Raw genomic sequence first — 19,966 nt, forward strand, 5'->3', positions numbered from 1 at the left:
AGTGACTACTATCAAACAACTATGTGTTTGCCATTTATTATCTAGCTGATGCAGACATATGCTTCATCTTTATTGATACCATAAGCTGCTTTGAGGTTTACTATAAAGTTTATTACAGAGTTCTTGCATTTATGTACTGTCACTTTAAGAAGTATGAGTAAGCATTTTGTATGGTGTACAGCACTGTATAGCATGAGCAGCTGAGCATGCGCCGAATGTTCATATAAAAGGGCTTTTTACCTGTCAGGGTTGTTGCTGACAGGGCAGCAGAGTTAGTTTCGGATGTGGAAGAGATGTTTCCAATGTGTAATACAATTTGGCCCCGTGGTGAAGGCACAGCTGACATTGTGGCATTTTTCCTACATACCGTTGAGCCGTCCACTTCTGGAAGAGACTGAGATTTTGCCAGAAGTGTTTGCCTGGAGAGCATGAATGTAATGGAGAGCCGGCATAAGACAATCAAGCAAAACAGAGCAAGTGCCAAGCAGCCCAAGCCATTTGCCATATGTTGCTGCCACCATACTAGTGACTACTTATATTGCGGCTACCGCTGATTAGAGACCGCTAGTGTTTGTTGCCAAGTTTGGCAGTAAAGAATCATCCAACTGGGCATTTTGTTTGTTCATCGCCAAGCAGCCCCAAAGTTGTGAAACCACTGTGATTGGGACTATTTCCAGAAACCACAGCCATTTCAGTCCTCCCTATTCCATTCTGTGAGTATGGTTGACTGCGGCTCCATTAAGAGTGCACTGCAGTTGTTCTGCAGTCCGGACCCAGGAAACAGACCGTTATCATTTATGCTATGGACACAATAGGTGCTAAATACCATTTTGGGAAAAATAATTTTAAGTAGCGACATGTGTTTACTTTTAGTAGACATATTTGTCCATGAGCGTATGGCTTACTGCTAGACCAATGTGCACAAAGTTATGCCAATGTACTTGTATGCTAAATTGTCAAACCTTTTCTTTCTTTTAGTATATCTTTATGCTGAGGCAGCACGCTCTGAAAGTCGAAGGACGCTGCCCGCTGTGAGAGCTGGAGAGTATGAAGCTCTTCCCACAAAGGTAACATAGACATGTACTGTGTCTCATAGCGATTTTTCCAACTTTTCTTCATTTACACTTCCAGATTTGAGACAAATTCTTCCTTAGCATGTGGACTTGGTCTGACATTGGCAAGCAGTGATACTGGGTATTCCAAAGCATTATGTAATCGATCAAAGAATTTCTGCTTTTAATTCCCCAGTTAGAAAAAGAAGTAAAATTTTCTTTAAAGTTTCATAAAACAAACGTTTCCTCCAATAAATAATCCAATATGTTACAATTTATTTTTTGCTTTTTTTATTAACAAAATGATTTTTAATAAACATACAGTTTGAGGGCTTATTCCCAGGAGCGTATATTGGCTGGCGTTTTCACGGCCGGCTGATATACGCTTCCATCTAAGCAGTTCCCCCTTCTCTCCTACTCACCGGCTCTCTGCTTCTCTCCTCCACTCCTGCGTTTGCAATGCGAGGGGGTGGGGCATGGTGGCGCTAAGCTCCACTCTGTCCCACCCACTCCCATTGCTGGCTATGGACAAGGGGAGGGGCGGTGGTGGGAGCTTAGCTCCGCCCCCATCCTGCCCACCAGCAATGCAAACCGCTCGGAGTAGAGGAGAGAGGCTGAGAGCCGGTGAGTGGGAGGGAAGGGGGGAACTGTTTAGATGGAAGCATATATCGGTCGGGGGTAAAATCCCAACCTATATATGCTCGTGTAAATAAGTCCTGATACTGATGCAATTGCAATGCCTGTAGAATAAAGATAAATTATTTATAGAAAATTGCGTAAAAAAAAACAACTGATTTTACAAAAAAATGAGTAAAAATCTATAAATTTATATTGTATGTTCCTCAAAATTGTGCCATTTAAAAATACCAGACACTCTCCAAAAACAGCCCTCATGTTTACATGATTTGAAAAATAAAAATGCCTCTTGAAATGCAAGAATGGTAAAACAAAATTGCTTTTATTGTTTACACACAAGATGGTTGCGAGAAAAAAAATCGCACCTATGTTTCCCTGTGGAGCCTCCTTGTTTATTGCATTGCATCTCACAAACCAGCGATTTTTGTGAAATGCAATGCCTTTCTCTTCCCCTAAAATAAGCCTTAGCTGCATTCACAGAAAAAATAAGCAATACTTACCTGGCAGGCACGGTCTGGGTCCTCCTGCTGCTCTCCAGAGCTCCAACAGGAGTCCTGCAGTCCTCATTCACCCACAGAAGATCACTTCCTGGTTGCGGGATTCAAAAATCCCGCTTCCAGGAAGCAATGTCTCTATTGGTTAATCCAGCGCTGAATTGGCCAATCAACGCCATGGCTCAGACAATTTATAAATTCCGCCTCCACAACGTGATTGGTTCTACAAACTCTGCTCAGCAAATCGATGCAGAACTGGATGAACCAATTACAGCCCTCTCATTGGTTCATTGAGCGCGGTATTGATTGACTGAGTAGAGCTGGATGAACCAATCAGAGCCATCGCTTCCTAGAGGTGGGAGTTTTGAATCCCGTAACCAGGGAGGGATCTTCTGTGGGCAAACGAGGACTGCAGGATGCGTGGTGGAGCTCCAAACAGCAGCTGAGGGACCTGGTCCGTGCCTGCTAGGTAAGTATTCCCTTTTATTTTCAGGGAATTCAGCTAGGGCTTATTTTAGTGGGACGGCTTAACCTTCTGGCGTTTTTAAACGCTGGCAGCAGCAAAGTGATGCGCAATTTTTCACAAGAGAAACGCATCACTGATGCTACAAAATCATGGGAAAACAGCTGCGATATTGCTGCGATTTTGTAGCGTCAATTTTGCAGTTACCTGTCTGAAAGAGGCTTAACTCTGAATACCAGATTTGGAGTTGGTAAGGAATTTTTCTCCCTAAAATTAAGAAAATTGTCTTGTACCTTTATGGTGGGGGGTTGCCTTTCTCTGGATCAACACTATGGGATAATAGGCTGTATAGTAACGACATATGTATTTTGGCACCCTTGCAAACTGTTATTATCTCTGGATGGTGAGCATGCATCTTATTGCTTTATACCCATGTATCTTTTTTTGCCCCACTGATCTCTGCACCAGGAAGCTCTATACATTTTTATTTTAATCTCTGATACACATGTTGTACCTGTAATCCTTCCTTCATCTGTGGGTCCATCAATGACCAGACAGATTTTCATCCCCTGAAAATAAAGCTATAAGCAATGGGGATTAATAGTGGCATGTGTCAGGAAAAAAAAAGGTGGGACCCCAACTGATTCCACCTCTGTCGCTGGTTTGTCACGGATCGACTAATCCGAGCGCACTCACCGCTACTAATTTGTCACAGCAGTGCCTTGATCAATAATTCTATTAGGATGGCAAGAGCGGAGAACACAGGCGGATTTGTACCCAGCTTTCCTATGCTCCTGCATGTATGCAGAGCAAAAGCTCAAATCACCCCCGGTCGGTCTAACGTCTCCTGCACTCTGCAATACCCGCACACACTTTACAACCACCAGCTTTTATATCACAGGTAGCTGGAACCCAAACTATGAATGTAGAACACAATTTTCAGAGTTATAGTTTATTTTAAAAGGACAAGGTTCGACTAATAAATTGCAGGATTTGTGCTAAAAAAAGACAAACAGTGCTAAATATTTATAAGTATACAGAAATATATAGAAAAAGATGTTACAATGGAGGTAAGGTTTACAGGTGTATACAACAGACAGTATGTAAAATAAAACAAGAAGAAAATAAAGAATGATACTAGATTTTGGATATTCGACCCAAGGTTCTGTTCATGCAGAGTCACTGAAGCAAATAGGAAAACCTTACACCATCGTGTATCTCTGAAGTCTGACAATAGGGGTTCGTTGAGCCTTGAGTAATAAAGGATTCCCCAAAACACACCACCCCCTTCCCCCTTTGAGGTCATTTAGAGAGGGGTGGGTTAGAGGCGTACAACCTTTGAAAAACCATAATTCCCCATTTTGGCCATATCTCCGCAAAAGATCCTCAGATTGGGAACATATGCCCCGCATATTTCTGATCATAATTTATCTGTTCAGCGATATCAAGCATGACACATAAATTATAAGCAGATACGCCTTTGGGGGTGATACGACGCCTGTACTGCTACATGTGTAGATGCGTTTCATTCAGCTGGCCCACCCGATTCCCAAAATATAATTCATATTGGGCTAGGACCTTCACACGACTAATGATCCTTATTAAGAAAATTTTCCTTAATTAAAATCTTGGAGCCAGGGAGTCTGTGGAACCATCTGAGGTGTCACACCTCCCTGGCAGGAGGGTTAATTAAAGGGGTTGTCTCGCGGCAGCAAGTGGGGTTATACACTTCTGTATGGCCATATTAATGCACTTTGTAATGTACATCGTGCATTAAATATAAGCCATACAGAAGTTATTCACTTACCTGCTCCGTTGCTAGCGTCCCCGTCGCCATGGATCCGTCTAATTCTGATGTCTTCTTGCATTTTTAGACGCGCTTGCGCTGTGCGGTCTTCTTCCTGGTGAATGGGGCCGCTCGTGCCAGAGAGCTGGTCCTCGTAGCTCCGCCCCATCACGTGTGCCAATTCCAGCCAATCAGGAGGCTGGAATCGGCAATGGACCGCACAGAGCCCACGGTGCACCATGGGAGAAGACCCGCGGTGCATCGTGGGTGAAGATCCCGGCGGCCATCTTGGTGAAGGAAGAAGAAGGAAGACGTCGCAGAGCGGGGATTCGGGTAAGTAATAAATTTTTTTTTTTTTTAACACATCCTTTGGGGTTGTCCTGCGCCGCACGGGGGGCCTATGGGAAAAAAAAAACCCGTTTCGGCGCGAGACAACCCCTTTAACATCTCCCTGTCACTGCCTTAACTTTATTGCCATCCGAACAAAGAACTTCCTAAGGCCACATGGTCATCAAAGGCAGTGAGGGAGGGGGAAGACAAGGGTTGAGGATATCCGTTCAACCCAGTATCCTGAACGGCAGCTATTGGGCAGCTGGTTGATACTGTATCAATCCTTATACCACAGCATGCATCTGTTTCTTTTCAACATTCCTCCATGAGTTATAGCTTCATAAGCATACAAAGAATTATCCGCTATAGTTTTATATGTCACCTTAGAAAACAATATAAACCTTCTAATATTGTAATTGCATGAAATTAAACTGTGAACTTTAAATTCTTTTTCAACTAAGTGCTTTTTCTTTTCTGTAGTTGCAAAATCCAGATTGGAGACCAGATTTTGGGGAACCAGTTTTTGTTCCAAACTGGGGGGCAACTGCGACAGGAGCCCGTAAATTTCTTATAGCATACAATATAAATCTATTGACTACTAAAGAATTAGCTCATCGGATAGCGCTTAATATTAGAGAAGGCGGTCGCGGGAAAAGTCAGGTGAGATCAAAACTGCTGTGATGGAGTAAAGAATAAATAAGTGAATGCAATTAAATTGCCAATTGTCCTTCTTTGTATGCCGAATAGTTAGGACCAAGTGTACAAACCCTGTACAGAATGTTCATAGCCACCTGTGCATACTTAACTACATTACCACATTATGAATTCAATTAACCCTGAAACTTTTAGCTACCATGATGTCACTGCAGTCACTTGTCAATGAGATATGTAATTTATTTGTTGTAATACAGAATTTATAATGGGGGTCCACTAAAAGTGATACAGGCGGAGAAAAAAATGAGAACAGCTCATGAAAAATGCTGCAGAAACATAAAGGATCCCAAAACTCATGTGATCCCCAGCTGACATATAACTTATGTGATATGCTTACTTTCACGCAGCTATTCTTTCCCCCCTGCAGCAGTGATGACGGCTCATCAAAGGGACATGTGACCACCGCAGCTAATCACTGCTTGAAGGGAGTCAGTGACTGCCTGTAGCAGTCCCATTTCCCTGGTGTCACAAACATCATATCTGGCTAGCTGCAGCAAAAAGTAGAGAAGTCACTTTTGTCTTTTAAATTTACGCAGCACCCTGAGCTGTTTGTCAATTTTGTTTTCTGCCCGCATCACCCCTTAACCCTTTCCAATCCAATTTGTATCCTGGTTTTCCTAGGGGGCTTACTCTTTTTCTGCTGTTATACAACGGCGCTATATGCTGGCTAAAGCCTGTACTGCATAAGGTGACACGTTGGATAGGCTCCGACAGCAGAGCGGCTGGCAATATACAGTAAGAGAACCGCGACGGACGTCTTCAAACATCGGAGCTGTACAGCCTTAAATTATAATGTCTTCAGACGTCAGACAGTGGATTGGAAAGGGTTAAAATGCTAATATTGGGAGTTACTAGAACACTGATCTCATTTTAAGAAAGTTGACTTTCTGCACTTTGTGATATAAGTAATGAGAATTTATACTATAGGAATACCAGAAATCTAAATATTTGATCTTTCTGATTTTTATTTCAGCCTGGGCGACTCAAAAAAGTTCAGGCAATTGGTTGGTATCTGGAAGAGGAGAATCTGGCACAAGTGTCCGCAAATATATTGGATTATGAGATTACACCTATTCACATGGTGTATGAAGAAACACGTAAAGATGCCAAGGTGCTTAATCTGCGTTTTATGCTCATAGGCCATGTACATTTTTATTGTTTTTTAGCTAAACTGCTTTGTCTTGTTTCAGGAGCTAAACCTTCCAATTCTTGGCTCACAATTGGTGGGTTTAGTACCCCTTCAAGCATTATTGACTGCTGCCGAATATTATATTAAAGAGGAAAACTTGTTCATTTTGGAAGAAGAACACAAAGTTCGACTGGTAATGTTCTCCCCATTCCCCTGAACACAGAACCAGCAATGTTTAAGACCTAGCTTTTACAGTTTGTTCGTTTATTGCCTTCCATGCATTTGGAAAATGGGCATTTTCTAGGGATTCACAGTTTGTTGTGATGCATGTGGGCCTGAATGGATCTCTGCTTACATTGCTGGAGGCAGAGGAGCAGCCATACAATCTAGTTGTCTTTTACAATGTGAAAAATAATGTGAACACTCCTGGATACTTGCTGCAAACCCATTGGGGTTATGTGTACCATGGGTTGAGAGCTACTGCTCTAGAAGACCACATTTTAAGGTAACTTTGGCTGGTAACCTCAGACGTTTCACTATATTCATTAAATGGTTAATATGATTTTTAGGGGAAAACACCGACTTTTGTAGTGTATTGTATTAGATTTATATATGTAATCTGGTTTTCAAGGTTATCAACAGACTTGGCTTGGACTCCCTGGCTCCTTTTGAACCCCGGAAAAGAATTATTGAGTGAGTAGACTTTGTTAGAATGAATACATTAAAACAATACCTTATTTTTAATTATACTTAAAGGGCTTTTCCAGCGAAAACACATTTTTCCATTACTGCCCCCCTCCACCTTATTATCACACTCTGGACATCTTCTATGTATTTTTCAGTCACTTCCATGCAGTACAGCCTCCTTTCTGATACTTATCAGGCATCATCTTGATGTTTAGATTTCTCCCTGCTTTCTCTATGTCAGCAGTCCCATGATGCATCAACATCACATAAATAGAGCCACTACCATCTCTGCCTGCTGGGAGGACAGTGACATTAGCATTAGTCAGGGAGGACAAACTATCATCTTCTTCATTGTAACTCTGTGACAGGAGCCTCTAATGATCATCAGTAAATGTGATAGGAGTTTCCCTCCACTCTCATGAAGAGCCTCTGTGGTGTATTCCATACAGTTTCATCATATAGGAGGTGTTGGTGACTGAAATAGTGACGTCTTGAGAGAGCACATATGTGCCAAGTAAATCTCAGCTAGTCAGAATGAGATCACATGGCTCATCTGAAGGGAAGAACTCCAGGAATTTTCAGATCAAAGGGAATAAGTAAACAATATATATATATATATATATATATATATATATATATATATATATATATATATATATATATATACACATACCTATATATATACATACCTATATATATGGGGAACTAATTATATAATGAATGAAAAGAATTTTCACTGGAGTGACCTTTGAAACTTCATTCTTTCTTATCTGTCTTTCTGATATCCCACCTACTACACTCCAAATATCTTACGTCTGTGGTGTCTACTACGTATATTACAGGTATCTTGTCCAAGATGACTTGTCTGGGGCACTTATCACACAGACCTTAAAAGGGTTTGTGCACAGTGTTGGAGCACGGACTGCTACCCCTGGAGGGGGCTCAGTATCTGCCGCCGTGTCAGCAATGGTAAGTACAGTAGGTAGGCATAATTGAGATTCTGTGTTTATGTACCCAAGTGAGAGCCATTATTTTGTAAAATAAATTTCTCGTCTTATTTAATTCATGTTTTTTCATGGTGGTCAGCACTCAGGACCAATCATATCTAAATGCTGAGATCCCATACTCACACTATAAATAACAGTTGGGCATTTCCTGGAATTGTATCTAGCTGAGCTAATCAGCACAAATCTTTCTTCCATGCAAATGGTCTAGACTGATCATATCTGCCCCCAATAATCTCAATGAGAAGACCCCTTGGGCTCTTTCACATGTGCTCCATCCTCTATCTTGTACCTGTACACTGTATATATTTGGTAGGCACCAGGAGTAGGGGAAGTGTATTTGTAATACGTTAGCCCCTATGAAGTGATGGAAAGGGATAGAATGTGATCTTAATGTATATTTTGAGCCTCATACTATATATTTAATAGAACCCTAATTAAATTCCATTTTTGGATGATTTCCATACTGGTGAGTGAAACTTGACAGGGTTGTAGGGAGGGAGACCCTCATGTTCAGGTCCCTCACTACTATACCACTTCTATTTCCCTAAAGACAGCCATTCTGGATACAATGGTATCAAATGAAGAGGTCCCATTTACAGGCAGTAAATAGATCTTGAAAATGGGGAGAAATTGAAAGTTGAAATCTCACAGAAAAGACCAGCATTACAACGTAACCTTTAATATATTTCTTAAAAACAACTCATCATGTACTACAACATATAAGGCAGGTTTCACATCACAGATCCAGCTCAAAATACTGGAAGAAAAGGCGCTGCATGCAAAAAAAAAAAAACTAATGCATTACTAAGAAATGCAGAAAAAAATATTTGGTCTGCTTTAAGATTTTTTTTTTATGGCTGGCTTACCGGAACTGCACTCAGATGAAAAAATGTCTTTTTTTGTGTGGACGCAACACTGCTGAGTTTTTATAAGGTCATATGCTTTAGGCCTAAGGCCCACCCTAGGTGGGTACTTAAGGGGTTAAGGACAGATTGTAGCAGTGACTAGTTATGCACATAAGTATGTGGCAACATTCTTTCAACACTTTTTGGTACAGACAGAACCTGCTGCCCATCCTTATTATGTGGGTGGTGTTACTTCGAATGTTCTTGCTGAAATGTTACTCAACCACTTCTTACAATTAAAAATTCAGTTTTTCTAACTTTGCTGTCCTACTTTGCCTTACTTATACAATACGTTACACAAATCTAGAGTTACATGATCTTAGGACTTTCTAACTTTTCTGATGACTTTTCAGAGTAAGCTGCTATGTATGTACATGAGGAATAACACTATTCCTGGTCATTATATGACCTTTGTCCTGTATTTTCCCCCATTTTCCACTCTACAGAGTGTACTTCTGATTCTCAAGGAAGGAGCTGCTGCTGTGCTGTGTGTGCGGTGTTCCATAGGCTGTACACAGAGAGCTGCAGATCCTGCTCTCTAAATGTCTGTAACACACACAGACATAAAATCATGTTGTAGTACAGAGTCCTGGGGAAGGGGCAGGACCATTCAAATGGTAGCCCCAACATGGAGCAAAGATTTAGCTGGAAGTGTAGCTACAGCAGGGAAGTGTAGCCCAACAGGGGGTGGTTGCATGAAAGCCCTTGACAATACAGCGATTCACAGTATGGGCCTCTGCAGGAGCCAGGGAGAGTCTAGGCAGTGGGGATACCTTTGGCCCTCAAGAGACATGGTATCCCTGCCTGTCAGTTATGGCAGGTCAGCAGCATCACAGACTGCAGCCGTGGTGCTAGGCTAGCCCATTGCTCTCAATACAGAATAAGGATGCCAATTCAGAGGTAGAGGAGAGAGAATTTCAGAAGGCCCTTCTTAGTCCAGAAGTGTTTCAGGTGGACATGGGGCAGCAAAGAAACTGAGGCAGACCAGTTTGGCTTCTCTGATGATTTCAGGTGGAGATTACAGTGATACTGTACCAGACCAAGCAGCTGCTAGAATTTACCACCAGGAATGGCTGTGAAGTGCGGTTTTGGGTTTTTGGGGCAGCAGGATTAATTCCATCTTTAAAGACTATTACATGGTCTTATGTAAAATTGTAGGAAGAGTGGGAGACACTGTTATCATGTGTGGACCCATGTGAGAGTGAGGGTGACTGGCTGACAGCATTAAAGTTGTATTGCAGCGCTGGCTTTTTGGTTTCAAATGAAAGGTAGAGTGGATATTATGAAGCATTTTTTTGGAGAGGCAATTACAGGATAACACAAGGGTCAGGTTGTTATCAACAATACACATTAACCGGTATCATATGGATTTTTGGTGAAGATGGAATGGAACAGGAATGTGTGTCAATTTATGAGAGTTTAGCCTTCTTTTAGCATTATTATTCCATTTAGCCTTTTCGTTAGCATTTTTAGATTGTCGGAGTGTGTTAAGCAGAGATTGAAAATAGACTAAGTGGTCTTACGTAAGTGGACTGTTTTACATAAGTTGCCTAGGACTTGCATCCTTACAAGCGTTTTTAGCGGTCAGCCCAACAGCCTGTTGCCGCTCTTGATTCATGAGGATGGGTCATTCTTACTATAGTTTCAGTTTGTGACCATTGGCTGCAAATGGCTTGCCATTCAGAGAATTCAGTTCTCATTCTTATTCAGAGAGTATTAAGAGGAATGGGTGCAAGGAGTCTAATGGGTGCCCTTGGCCTAGATGGACGCAACTAAGGGTAATAGTGTTGGAGCGCACTGAGATGATGGAGTACAGTTGCCTCCATAGACTCTTCTTCTTGAATTCTTATATCATTATGTAAAATCATTAATGGTTTATATTGATGTAATTCAAAATGTTAAAGGGTCATAAGAAATGTATAAAAGTGTTATTAATATTAGCATATTTTAAGCATTATTATTAATCAATTAATCACTGCTGTGACCTTGTTTAGCCAAAACCTACAAACGTTATTGTTTATTTCGACAGGACTTGGTAAATTGTGGGGAGGTCAGTGATGTGTGTCTAAATAAAGATGGGTGCCTTTTACAGTGGAGTGAGTCTTGAATCTCTTCAGTCATGATATACTGAATTATTCTGACCAAATGTATGTCCTCAGGACAGTCTTTGACTATGAATGTTTACTGGTTTGTTGGACATGTAGACCATGGTGTGAACCTAGCATTGTCTCTTCACTATTTTGTTACCTAATAATTCAAAGTTTGCACCATGGATATTTGGTTTGATGCTAAACTGGTTGTGTCCACCAATGCTTTTATTTAGGAATAAGCTATTACAATGTACTGACTATAAAAAATGGAATTTGGTTCGCTAACTGCAACATTCTCATTGTAGGGGGCAGCACTGGGATGTATGGTGGGGCAGATGACTTATGGAAAACGTCAATATGAATCCTTGGATGGAGTGATGAGAGAGTTGATTCCTCCTTTTCATCGTGCAGTCGACCAGTTTTTATCGCTTGTCGATTCAGACTCTAATGCATTTGGAAGCTATATGGTAAAAAAAACTTTATTAAAAAAGTGTTGACTCTTTTTGTTTCTCCGCACTTTAGCCTTAACATTTTTTTACTACCTTCTTTTCCATTTTGTGTCCCCATCTGCAGGCTGCTCTAAAGCTTCCTAAAGACACTGTAGAAGAGCAACAGAAGTGAGTTCAAATGTTTTCTCCTGCAAATACAATGGTGTTATAACACCATGAACTATAAAGGTTGTTTTTTCAAAGACGCACTAACTTAAATCTATAAGCTTCTATTCTTTAACCAATGTATTTCTAATTTCCTGGAAAGCATTAGCACGAGGCAGTTGCTAAATCACTATTTGCATTGTATATCGATAAGAATAGCCATTTGATTATGGGCACTTTTTAAACAATTTTGTTAAAAAAACCCCAAAAGCTGGACCGTTCGTATTTGAACGATAATCATTCAGTGTAAGCACAGCAAATGATCGAACAATGAACTATAATTCGTACGCTTATTGTTAGTATTAGGCAGGCCTCTTTTTTCATTGGTCTTCAGTTGTACCTCCCTGAGTGTGGGACTACAGGGTTGGCTTCAGACTCTCCCTGTTTACCCCACTGAGGAGGGCTGGATTTAACCTCTCTGTTGCCAGCCTGACCCTCAGAAGACAAGGAGGCACGGTCAACGTTAGTTTGACTTCATCCCCCTTTTTTTTTTCTGTGGTCCACTGCTTATTTTAGCACCAGTGCATACTGCCTGCTTAGGAGAGGTGGGACCATAGCAGCTGCCCAGGGTGGAGTTAAATAGCCTCTCTTCTCTCTGCTCCCTGCCACCGATGCATTTTTTTCACCAGACACTTTGTCATTACTGTTATATCATTGGTGGGGAATTATTACCATGGTAGCATGTTCCCCTTACTCCCGCCGCATTGCTGCCCAGACCATGGGCGGTTCTTTCTCCCACAGGTATTTCAGTCACTAGTGTGTGGGAGCTGACATTCGCAGTCGTTCGCGGCGCTTCCTGGCCTCCCGGCCCTAATCTAGGCCTTGGCTGTGGCCTACCAATGGGCACTCCCGGTGGAGCGGCATATTCCCTTATTCATGCAATAGCGGCTTCCCATGCCCGGGGGGAGGGGAGTGGGCTTCTTGCCCTTCTTCTAATTCCCTTCTTGGTGCCAGTATTCTCCTATTTGATTGGTCCCCTCCCTCCTCTGCTTACAAAACCTGCCATCAGGTCCTGTTTGTTTTCCTCTCTGCACAAGTACACTGCTCCCTGCTGTATGCTGTGACCAGTTGTGCACCGAACAAGCTCATTCAGTTCATCTTTAAGTGAATCATCAGTATTCCAGCTTCACTTCCACACCATCCCAGGACCAGATAAGCGCTGTCTGGTGGCACGTTCCATTCCTCCTTTGCTCCTCCTGCAGTGCCCATAGCAGTAGGCCCATACAAGAACACTTTACTGACGAGTACACAGTATTTGGTACCATATGTGACTCCAGGGCCGACGGACCCAAACAGGGCCCAATCTGAGCAACGCATTTTGCCTGTGCTCGCTGTAGTACCAAATTTCCATGTGGTCAGTCTGAGCTATTATGCTCCAACTGTCTCCCATCAATTCGGGAGGCCAGGGAACTATCTGCAGGCACTCTTGTCCAATCTCCGCCATCAGCCGAACTGGAATGGGCATGCTCCCTTTCTCGGGTGGTATTGTACCTTATGGACAGGCTGCTCTACCCATCAACCACCACCACCAAGCGTGTCTGATAATGATGATCTTGCCATGCATAACCCTCCACATGGTAGATCCCAGAAATGAAATAGGCCTCCTTGCTCAAGGCATTCTTACAGCTCCCTAGCATCGGCATCCCTCCCAGTCCCTGTGGAGGCACGTTTGGAGCTCACTTCCAGAGACGAAAGTCACTCCGGAGGTGAACTTTCTAAGTAGTTATACCCATGGTTCTAAGCTGTGTTCCCCAATGAATGAGATGAGAAAGAGATTTTATGGTAAGTTCAAAAGTTTTATTTTTCTTCTCTCAACAGACGTTATCAGGCTCTGCAGAACGGCCTGAAGGAGGCAATATGTGTGCCCTTAAGTTTGGCTGAGAAAATAAGTACTTTGTGGAAGCCACTGTTAGAGCTTGCCAAACATGGCAATACATCATGTATATCAGACTTGCAGGTATTGACATGGCATTAAATATATTACAATGTTTTTCTGATTATGATACAATGTATTGAACTAATGCTGATAAAAGTAACTACCTGATATTCTTATGGCAGCCTGAGATGATTTCCATAGAAAATGTCACTTTTAGAGTTTACGAAGAGAGGGAGAGAAGGGGTGGAGCAAACCCAGTAAAGTCAAGGGTCTGGGATCCAGACAAATGTCCAGGGCTCAGAAATCTCAAAAGGAGCTGATGAAAAATTGTATATGTGTGTACCGAAATACACCGAGGAGGCACTGCCAACCAGACACATCCACCAACGATGGTCAAGTGGAGTAAATGAAGAAAAAAAAATGGTATTTAGGTGCTGCTCTCCAATAAATGTTATAAGATAGCTGGATAAATTATCTAACTTCTTTTCATTAATAAATTAAAAACAGCAGATATGCGTTTTGGGGTGAACCCCTTCATCAGTCAACATGGATAGAACATCACTCTTGTGACTGGGGAATATGGACCCAAAGGCGCCGGTGGTACCAGAAAGCATGAGATGCCAGAGCTGGGAGCACCAGGAAAAGTGGTTATTACTAGAGATGAGTAAGTATACTCGCTAAGGCTAACTACTCGAGCGAGTAGTGCCTTAGTCGAGTATCTGCCCGCTCATGTCTAAAGATTCGGGTGCCGGCGGGAAGCGGCGGGGAAGAGCGGGGAGGAACGAAGGGAAGATCCCTCTCTCCCACCGCCCCCCCTGCTCACCGCCACAACTCACCTGTCACCCGCGCCGGCAGCCGAATCTTTAGACACGAGCGGGCAGATTCTCGACTAAGGCACTACTCGCTCGAGTAGTTAGCCTTAGCGAGTATAATCGCTCATCTCTAGTTATTACCACTATAAAACCATTATAAAAGAGAAGTTGGATAATTTATCCTGCTGTCTTATGACATTCATTGGAGAGAATTGCGGCAAATTGCAGCATGCTGCAATTTGAGTCCCGCGAGCGGAGAAATACTGAGATTCTCCACTCGTGGACAGGGGACAGCGCTTTCTATAGCAACGCTATGGAAACCTTGCACTGCATTACTCACGGATGGATTATCGCCGCGAGTAATGCAATGCAAAATCGTCCATGGACGGGCAGCCTTACTGAATGATTATGAGCGCTCTGAATATTTCCTTTTGATTTTATTTTTTAATTGTAATCTTGTACATTTGTGACTTTAGATTTTGTTTTCTAACTTAGGTGGCAGCTAAAGCTCTAGAGACTGGAGTGTTTGGGGCTTATTTCAATGTTTTCATCAACCTCAGAGAGATCAAAGATGAAGAATTTAAATGTCAGGTAATAATAATATATTTAGTGTAAAATGCTGCATAAATATTTCAAAGTTAACATATTTTGCATATTTCTATTGTCATATATTTTTTTCTTTTCATAGGAGCCGATTTTATGAACTCTTATTTAGGGTGCAATCACATGTAGAATATTTTGGTGCGGATTCACGCCAAAATCGGCACTATATTTTTGACATGGATCAAAAGATATCATACTAATAAATAATAATAATCTTTATCTGTATAGCGCCAAGTTATTCCACAGCGCTCTCAAAATCACCCTTTTAGTTGAAAGGTCTGCTGCGGATCCACATCAAAATCTGTGTCAGAATCTGCACCAATGGTGTGGATTCTAAAGCGGTTTTTCTGCTGTGGAAAAACCGCAATAATTCTGCTGGGTGTGAGCATACCTTTACACAATATATTCTACTGGGATTTTGTAGAGCTTTTAGACCATGCTGCAGATTTGTGAAAAGCATGACTTTAATGAAAATAACATGCAATTTTGTTTAAAAAATGGACGATTCAGAAATTTGGCTGAAATGTTCCAAACTAAAAGCTGAACAGGTCATTCTTAGCGCTGTATGAGTCAGTGGTTTATCTACTATAGAGGCAGGGTACTGCCGTGATGCTGTAATAGCCTGCAGCCTCCACTAGGGGAATCCACTGCATACAGCTTTCAAAGAGCTCAATATGAGCTGTATAAATCCATATGCTGTTAGTGCCTCCTAGTGGTGGTTGCAGGCAACGAGAATTTTATGTGAGGCCCCCTGTCCATGAACGTGATTTCGCCGGCAGTAAATCGCCGGCGAATCACGCCGTCTGAAGCTTATGGAAAGCGCCGGCCCCGTGTCCACGAGGAGAGAATCATTGCGATTCTCCGCTCATGGACGGCAATTCGCAGCATGCAATAGGCTGACCTGCAGAGTACGGTCTGCTGGCTCCTGCTCCCGGGCGGCGGCTCTCGCGGCGGAAATCCGCCACCGAATACCGCAACGCCCGTGGACACGCAGCCTAAATCATCAAGTATGTCAAAAGAATTTCTTCCCCCATAAAGATGTATTGTGCAACTAATTATTGTAGAATTTTGAAGCTAAAAAATTAAATGATGGACATAATTGACAGCTACTAGACTTTGTGTAAAATGGGCACAATGATATTATCCGCTGACTGTTACATTGGATTGCATAGGCAGACCTGCTGAATCTGACATTTTTGGGTATTTGTTTCTCCTTAGACGCAGAAGAGGGTTTCCCACCTGTTGGATGAGGCAATGAAGTCTGTTGAATCTGTGCTGCAACTTTGCGAGGAACGAAACTTAAATTTAACAAAATAAAGTTTGCTGTCATACTGGTGACTGTTCAACCCATGATTAAAGTAATGTTGGTACAAGAGACATAGAGTTTGACACTAACACTATGTAGTTTCCAGCTGGGGTATACTGGCCACATTCTTTGAGATATTCTGATTTTCAGATATCTTTTCCTGCCATGTGATCTCTCTCTTCCAAAGCAAGTTTTACTAATTCCTAACTGACTGAAACAATGTACCACAAGGGTTCGGAAATAACGAATGTAAATAAACTACTGAGCTGAATTTACATCCTGGTGTTCGCTTGGTGATTGCAAAATCATTATATTTCAGATTTAAACCATATCGGCACTTTTTGGTGACTTTTTAGACTAAGCTGTCTGCGTATATGAGGAGTAACACCATTTCTGACCATTATAGAATCATAGAATGTAGAGTTGGAAGAGACCTCCGGGGTCATTGGGACCAACCCCCTGCTCAGTGCAGGATCACTAAATCATCCCAGACAGATATTTGTCCAGCCTTTGTTTGAACACTTCCATTGAAGGCGAACTCACCACCTCCTGTGGTAACCTGTTCCACTCATTGATCACCCTCACTGTCTAATATCTAATCTGTGTCTCCTCCCTTTCAGTTTCATCCCATTCATTCTAGTCTTTCCTTGTACAAATGAGAATAGGGCTGATCCCTCTGCACTGTGACAGCCCTTCAGATATGTGTAGACAGATATTAAAGGGGTGGTCTCGCGAAACAAAGTGGGGTTATACACTTCCGTATGGCCATATTAATGCACTTTGTAATATACATCGTGCATTAAATATGAGCCATACAGAAGTTATTCCACTTACCTGCTCCGTTGCTAGCGTCCTCGTCGCCATGGTTCCGTCTAAATTCGCCGGCAGCTTGCTTTTTTAGACGCGCTTGCGCAGTCCGGTCTTCTCCTTTCAGCACGAGCCGCTTCAGTGTGCTCCCTGCTACAGCTCTTCTGCGCATGCGCAGACGAGCTGTCACTGCTCGGGAGCGCGCTGGAGCGGCCATTCTGTACCTTCCTCTGTTAGAGGAAGGTGCAGAGCTGCCGAGCTGTCCGGAGAAGCCGCCCAGCTGTCCCGCCGTCCAGCTGTCCTGGTAAGTGATGGGCTGGGGGGGGGCTGCCGCTGCGATGGGGGGGGCTGTCGCTGCGCCGGGGGAACTAGCGCTGGGCCGGGGGGGGGGCTGTCGCTGGGCCGGGGGGGCTGCCGCTGTGATGGGGGAACTAGCGCTAGGCCGGGGGGGCTGCCGCTGTGATGGGGGGGGGCTGTCGCTGCGCCGGGGGAACTAGCGCTGGGCCGGGGGGGGGACTGTCGCTGGGCCAAGGGGGCTGCCGCTGTGATGGGGGGGGGGGGGCTGCGCCGGTTACCTTCTGCCTGGCAGTGGGTGACAGGTCGGCCGTGTTCACTCCAGGGGTCCGGTCGGCGGCTGCGGGGCGTCTGGTTGCCATGGAGACACAGCTGGTAGCGTCTCGGGAGCGCGCACGGCGGGCTGCAGCAAGCGATGCGAAAAGAGCTGGCGGCCATCTTGGGAAAAAGTTTTATAAGTTGCTGAAACGCTGGAACGGTAAGTAGAAACCAGCTAGGAAAGTAATTTACAGGGGTAATTAGTAATGTTTGTTTAATTAGGGGGACTGGGCAAAAAAAAAAATTCACTGCTTCCACGAGACATCTCCTTTAAGTCTCCTCTCAGCCTTGATTTTTGCAAGCTAAACATTCCCAGATCCTTTAACCGTTCCTCATCGGACATGATTTGCAGACCGCTCACCATCCTGGTAACTCTTCTCTATGGTAACTCGTGGTAACTCCTACATGCAGGTAAGGTATCAATGGAGTGGCAAAAAGCTAATGTTAGCCCTACAGTATATTAAAAAAAAGTAACTTCTATATTTGGAAACTTACTTCAAAGTTTATTAAAAGATTCAATTGAACAGTATGTTTTAGATAACCGTATAATTACTGTAAACCAATAAAGCTTTACGAAGGGGTGGTTGTGTTAAACCAATTTACTTATTTTTTATGAAGTAGCAAACCGAAACTTAGACAAGCGGATGCCAGTAGATGGGATATATTTGGGTTTTGCAAAGGCATTTGATACTGTCACATGTGGTTATTGCACTAGTTATGGTCCATTGGTTTATACAGCAGAATTTGAATAGTCTTTTAGGCCATATTGGATGCTGTTACAAAAAATAGATATGAACAGGTCATGTTAACACTGGACTAAATAGAGTACCCCAGGAGTTTGCATTGAGGCAATTACTGTTTTTCCTGTTTGTAAATGAAGTGTCATAAAACTTTGAATTTGCAGATGATACAAAGCTCTATAGTGTTATAGATACAGTACAGAATGACCTATCTTTATAGGGTACCCTGGATGAACTTACTAAATGGGAAGCAAAATCACAGATGAGGTTCTGTGTTAAAGGGGTTCTGAGTTTTGGGCTTTTTTTGTATTTTTTCACTCTTATCCTGGACAATTTGGTGCATCAGGTCTAGGATGAGTTTGAAATAGTAGTAAATGTGAATAATTTAGTTTGGATTCATCTGCCCATTATTTTAGTTTACTTTTCAGCTACGTTTTAGTAGGCAACTTCCCAGTGAGTTATTAGCAGTTTCTATATACAGTGAAACGTTGAAGCTGCAGAAGACAAAACAGTGCAAAATTTTTAATTAAACCCTACTGCAAAAATGATTGTCAGCCCCAAATACTTGCATTTATGTAAAAAACTTTACCCCCCAAAGTGTCCATAGCCTTTACGTTTTAAGTCTCTGTGTAGCCCCAGTGAAAGCAGTTAACTCTGTGCTTGGGAGGCCTGGCCATGCCTCCCAAATCTTTGTAAGGCCCGGTCAGAGGAGCTATTTCTTTTTTTTCTCGTGCCTATTAGAACTACTGCATTCCTCTGAAGTGTTCACATGTCTGTTTTTTAGAGGCACAAAATACTCGTACCTGCAAAATATAGGACATGCATGCCGGTACGGTCCATGCTGCGTGTAAAGACATCGTGTGATGTTACAGCAGTGACAGGGGATGAGGGGACTCCCAAAAGGTTCCGTTAATCCTTGCAGGGAGTCCCCTCATCACTGAACACTGTGCCTGCACTGTCAGTGTTCCGTGATGAGGGGTCTGCAGCGGGGACAAAAGAATCCCCTGCCACAGCTGTCACAGAGGACCACAATGCTATTCCATTGATTTCAATGGGGCAGGTGCTGCTGCCACCCCATAGAAAGCAATAGGATGCAGGCAACCCCTGCAGCGATGATTTTTGAAATATAAGCCCTACCCCGAAAATCATCCCTAAGTGTAGCAAAGGGAAAAAAAAAGCTTAACTCCCCTAGAAGCACTCTCTGGCTCTTCTCCCCATCCCCGGCAGTCTTCTTCTGTATTCTGATGGCTGGGGGTTGAAAAAT

At 42.9% G+C, this 19,966-nt stretch overlaps 1 protein-coding gene across 1 annotated transcript in view; it reads left to right on the top strand.

Moving 5' to 3' along the window:
• FTCD (formimidoyltransferase cyclodeaminase) overlaps window positions 1-16,818 on the top strand; it is a 32,288-nt gene extending 15,470 nt beyond the window's left edge. Inside the window, exons 5-15 of the mRNA XM_066577379.1 lie at window positions 979-1,067; window positions 5,242-5,421; window positions 6,449-6,586; window positions 6,666-6,797; window positions 7,236-7,297; window positions 8,134-8,260; window positions 11,599-11,760; window positions 11,867-11,910; window positions 13,765-13,903; window positions 15,130-15,225; window positions 16,456-16,818. Of these exons, the coding sequence (XP_066433476.1) occupies window positions 979-1,067; window positions 5,242-5,421; window positions 6,449-6,586; window positions 6,666-6,797; window positions 7,236-7,297; window positions 8,134-8,260; window positions 11,599-11,760; window positions 11,867-11,910; window positions 13,765-13,903; window positions 15,130-15,225; window positions 16,456-16,554 (1,268 nt within the window). The 3' untranslated portion in view covers window positions 16,555-16,818. The remainder of the gene's footprint in view (window positions 1-978; window positions 1,068-5,241; window positions 5,422-6,448; window positions 6,587-6,665; window positions 6,798-7,235; window positions 7,298-8,133; window positions 8,261-11,598; window positions 11,761-11,866; window positions 11,911-13,764; window positions 13,904-15,129; window positions 15,226-16,455) is intronic.
• Window positions 16,819-19,966: the final 3,148 nt, after the last annotated feature.

Source organism: Eleutherodactylus coqui, chromosome 8, assembly GCF_035609145.1.
Source record: "Eleutherodactylus coqui strain aEleCoq1 chromosome 8, aEleCoq1.hap1, whole genome shotgun sequence".
NCBI classification, from domain to species: Eukaryota; Metazoa; Chordata; class Amphibia; order Anura; family Eleutherodactylidae; genus Eleutherodactylus; species Eleutherodactylus coqui.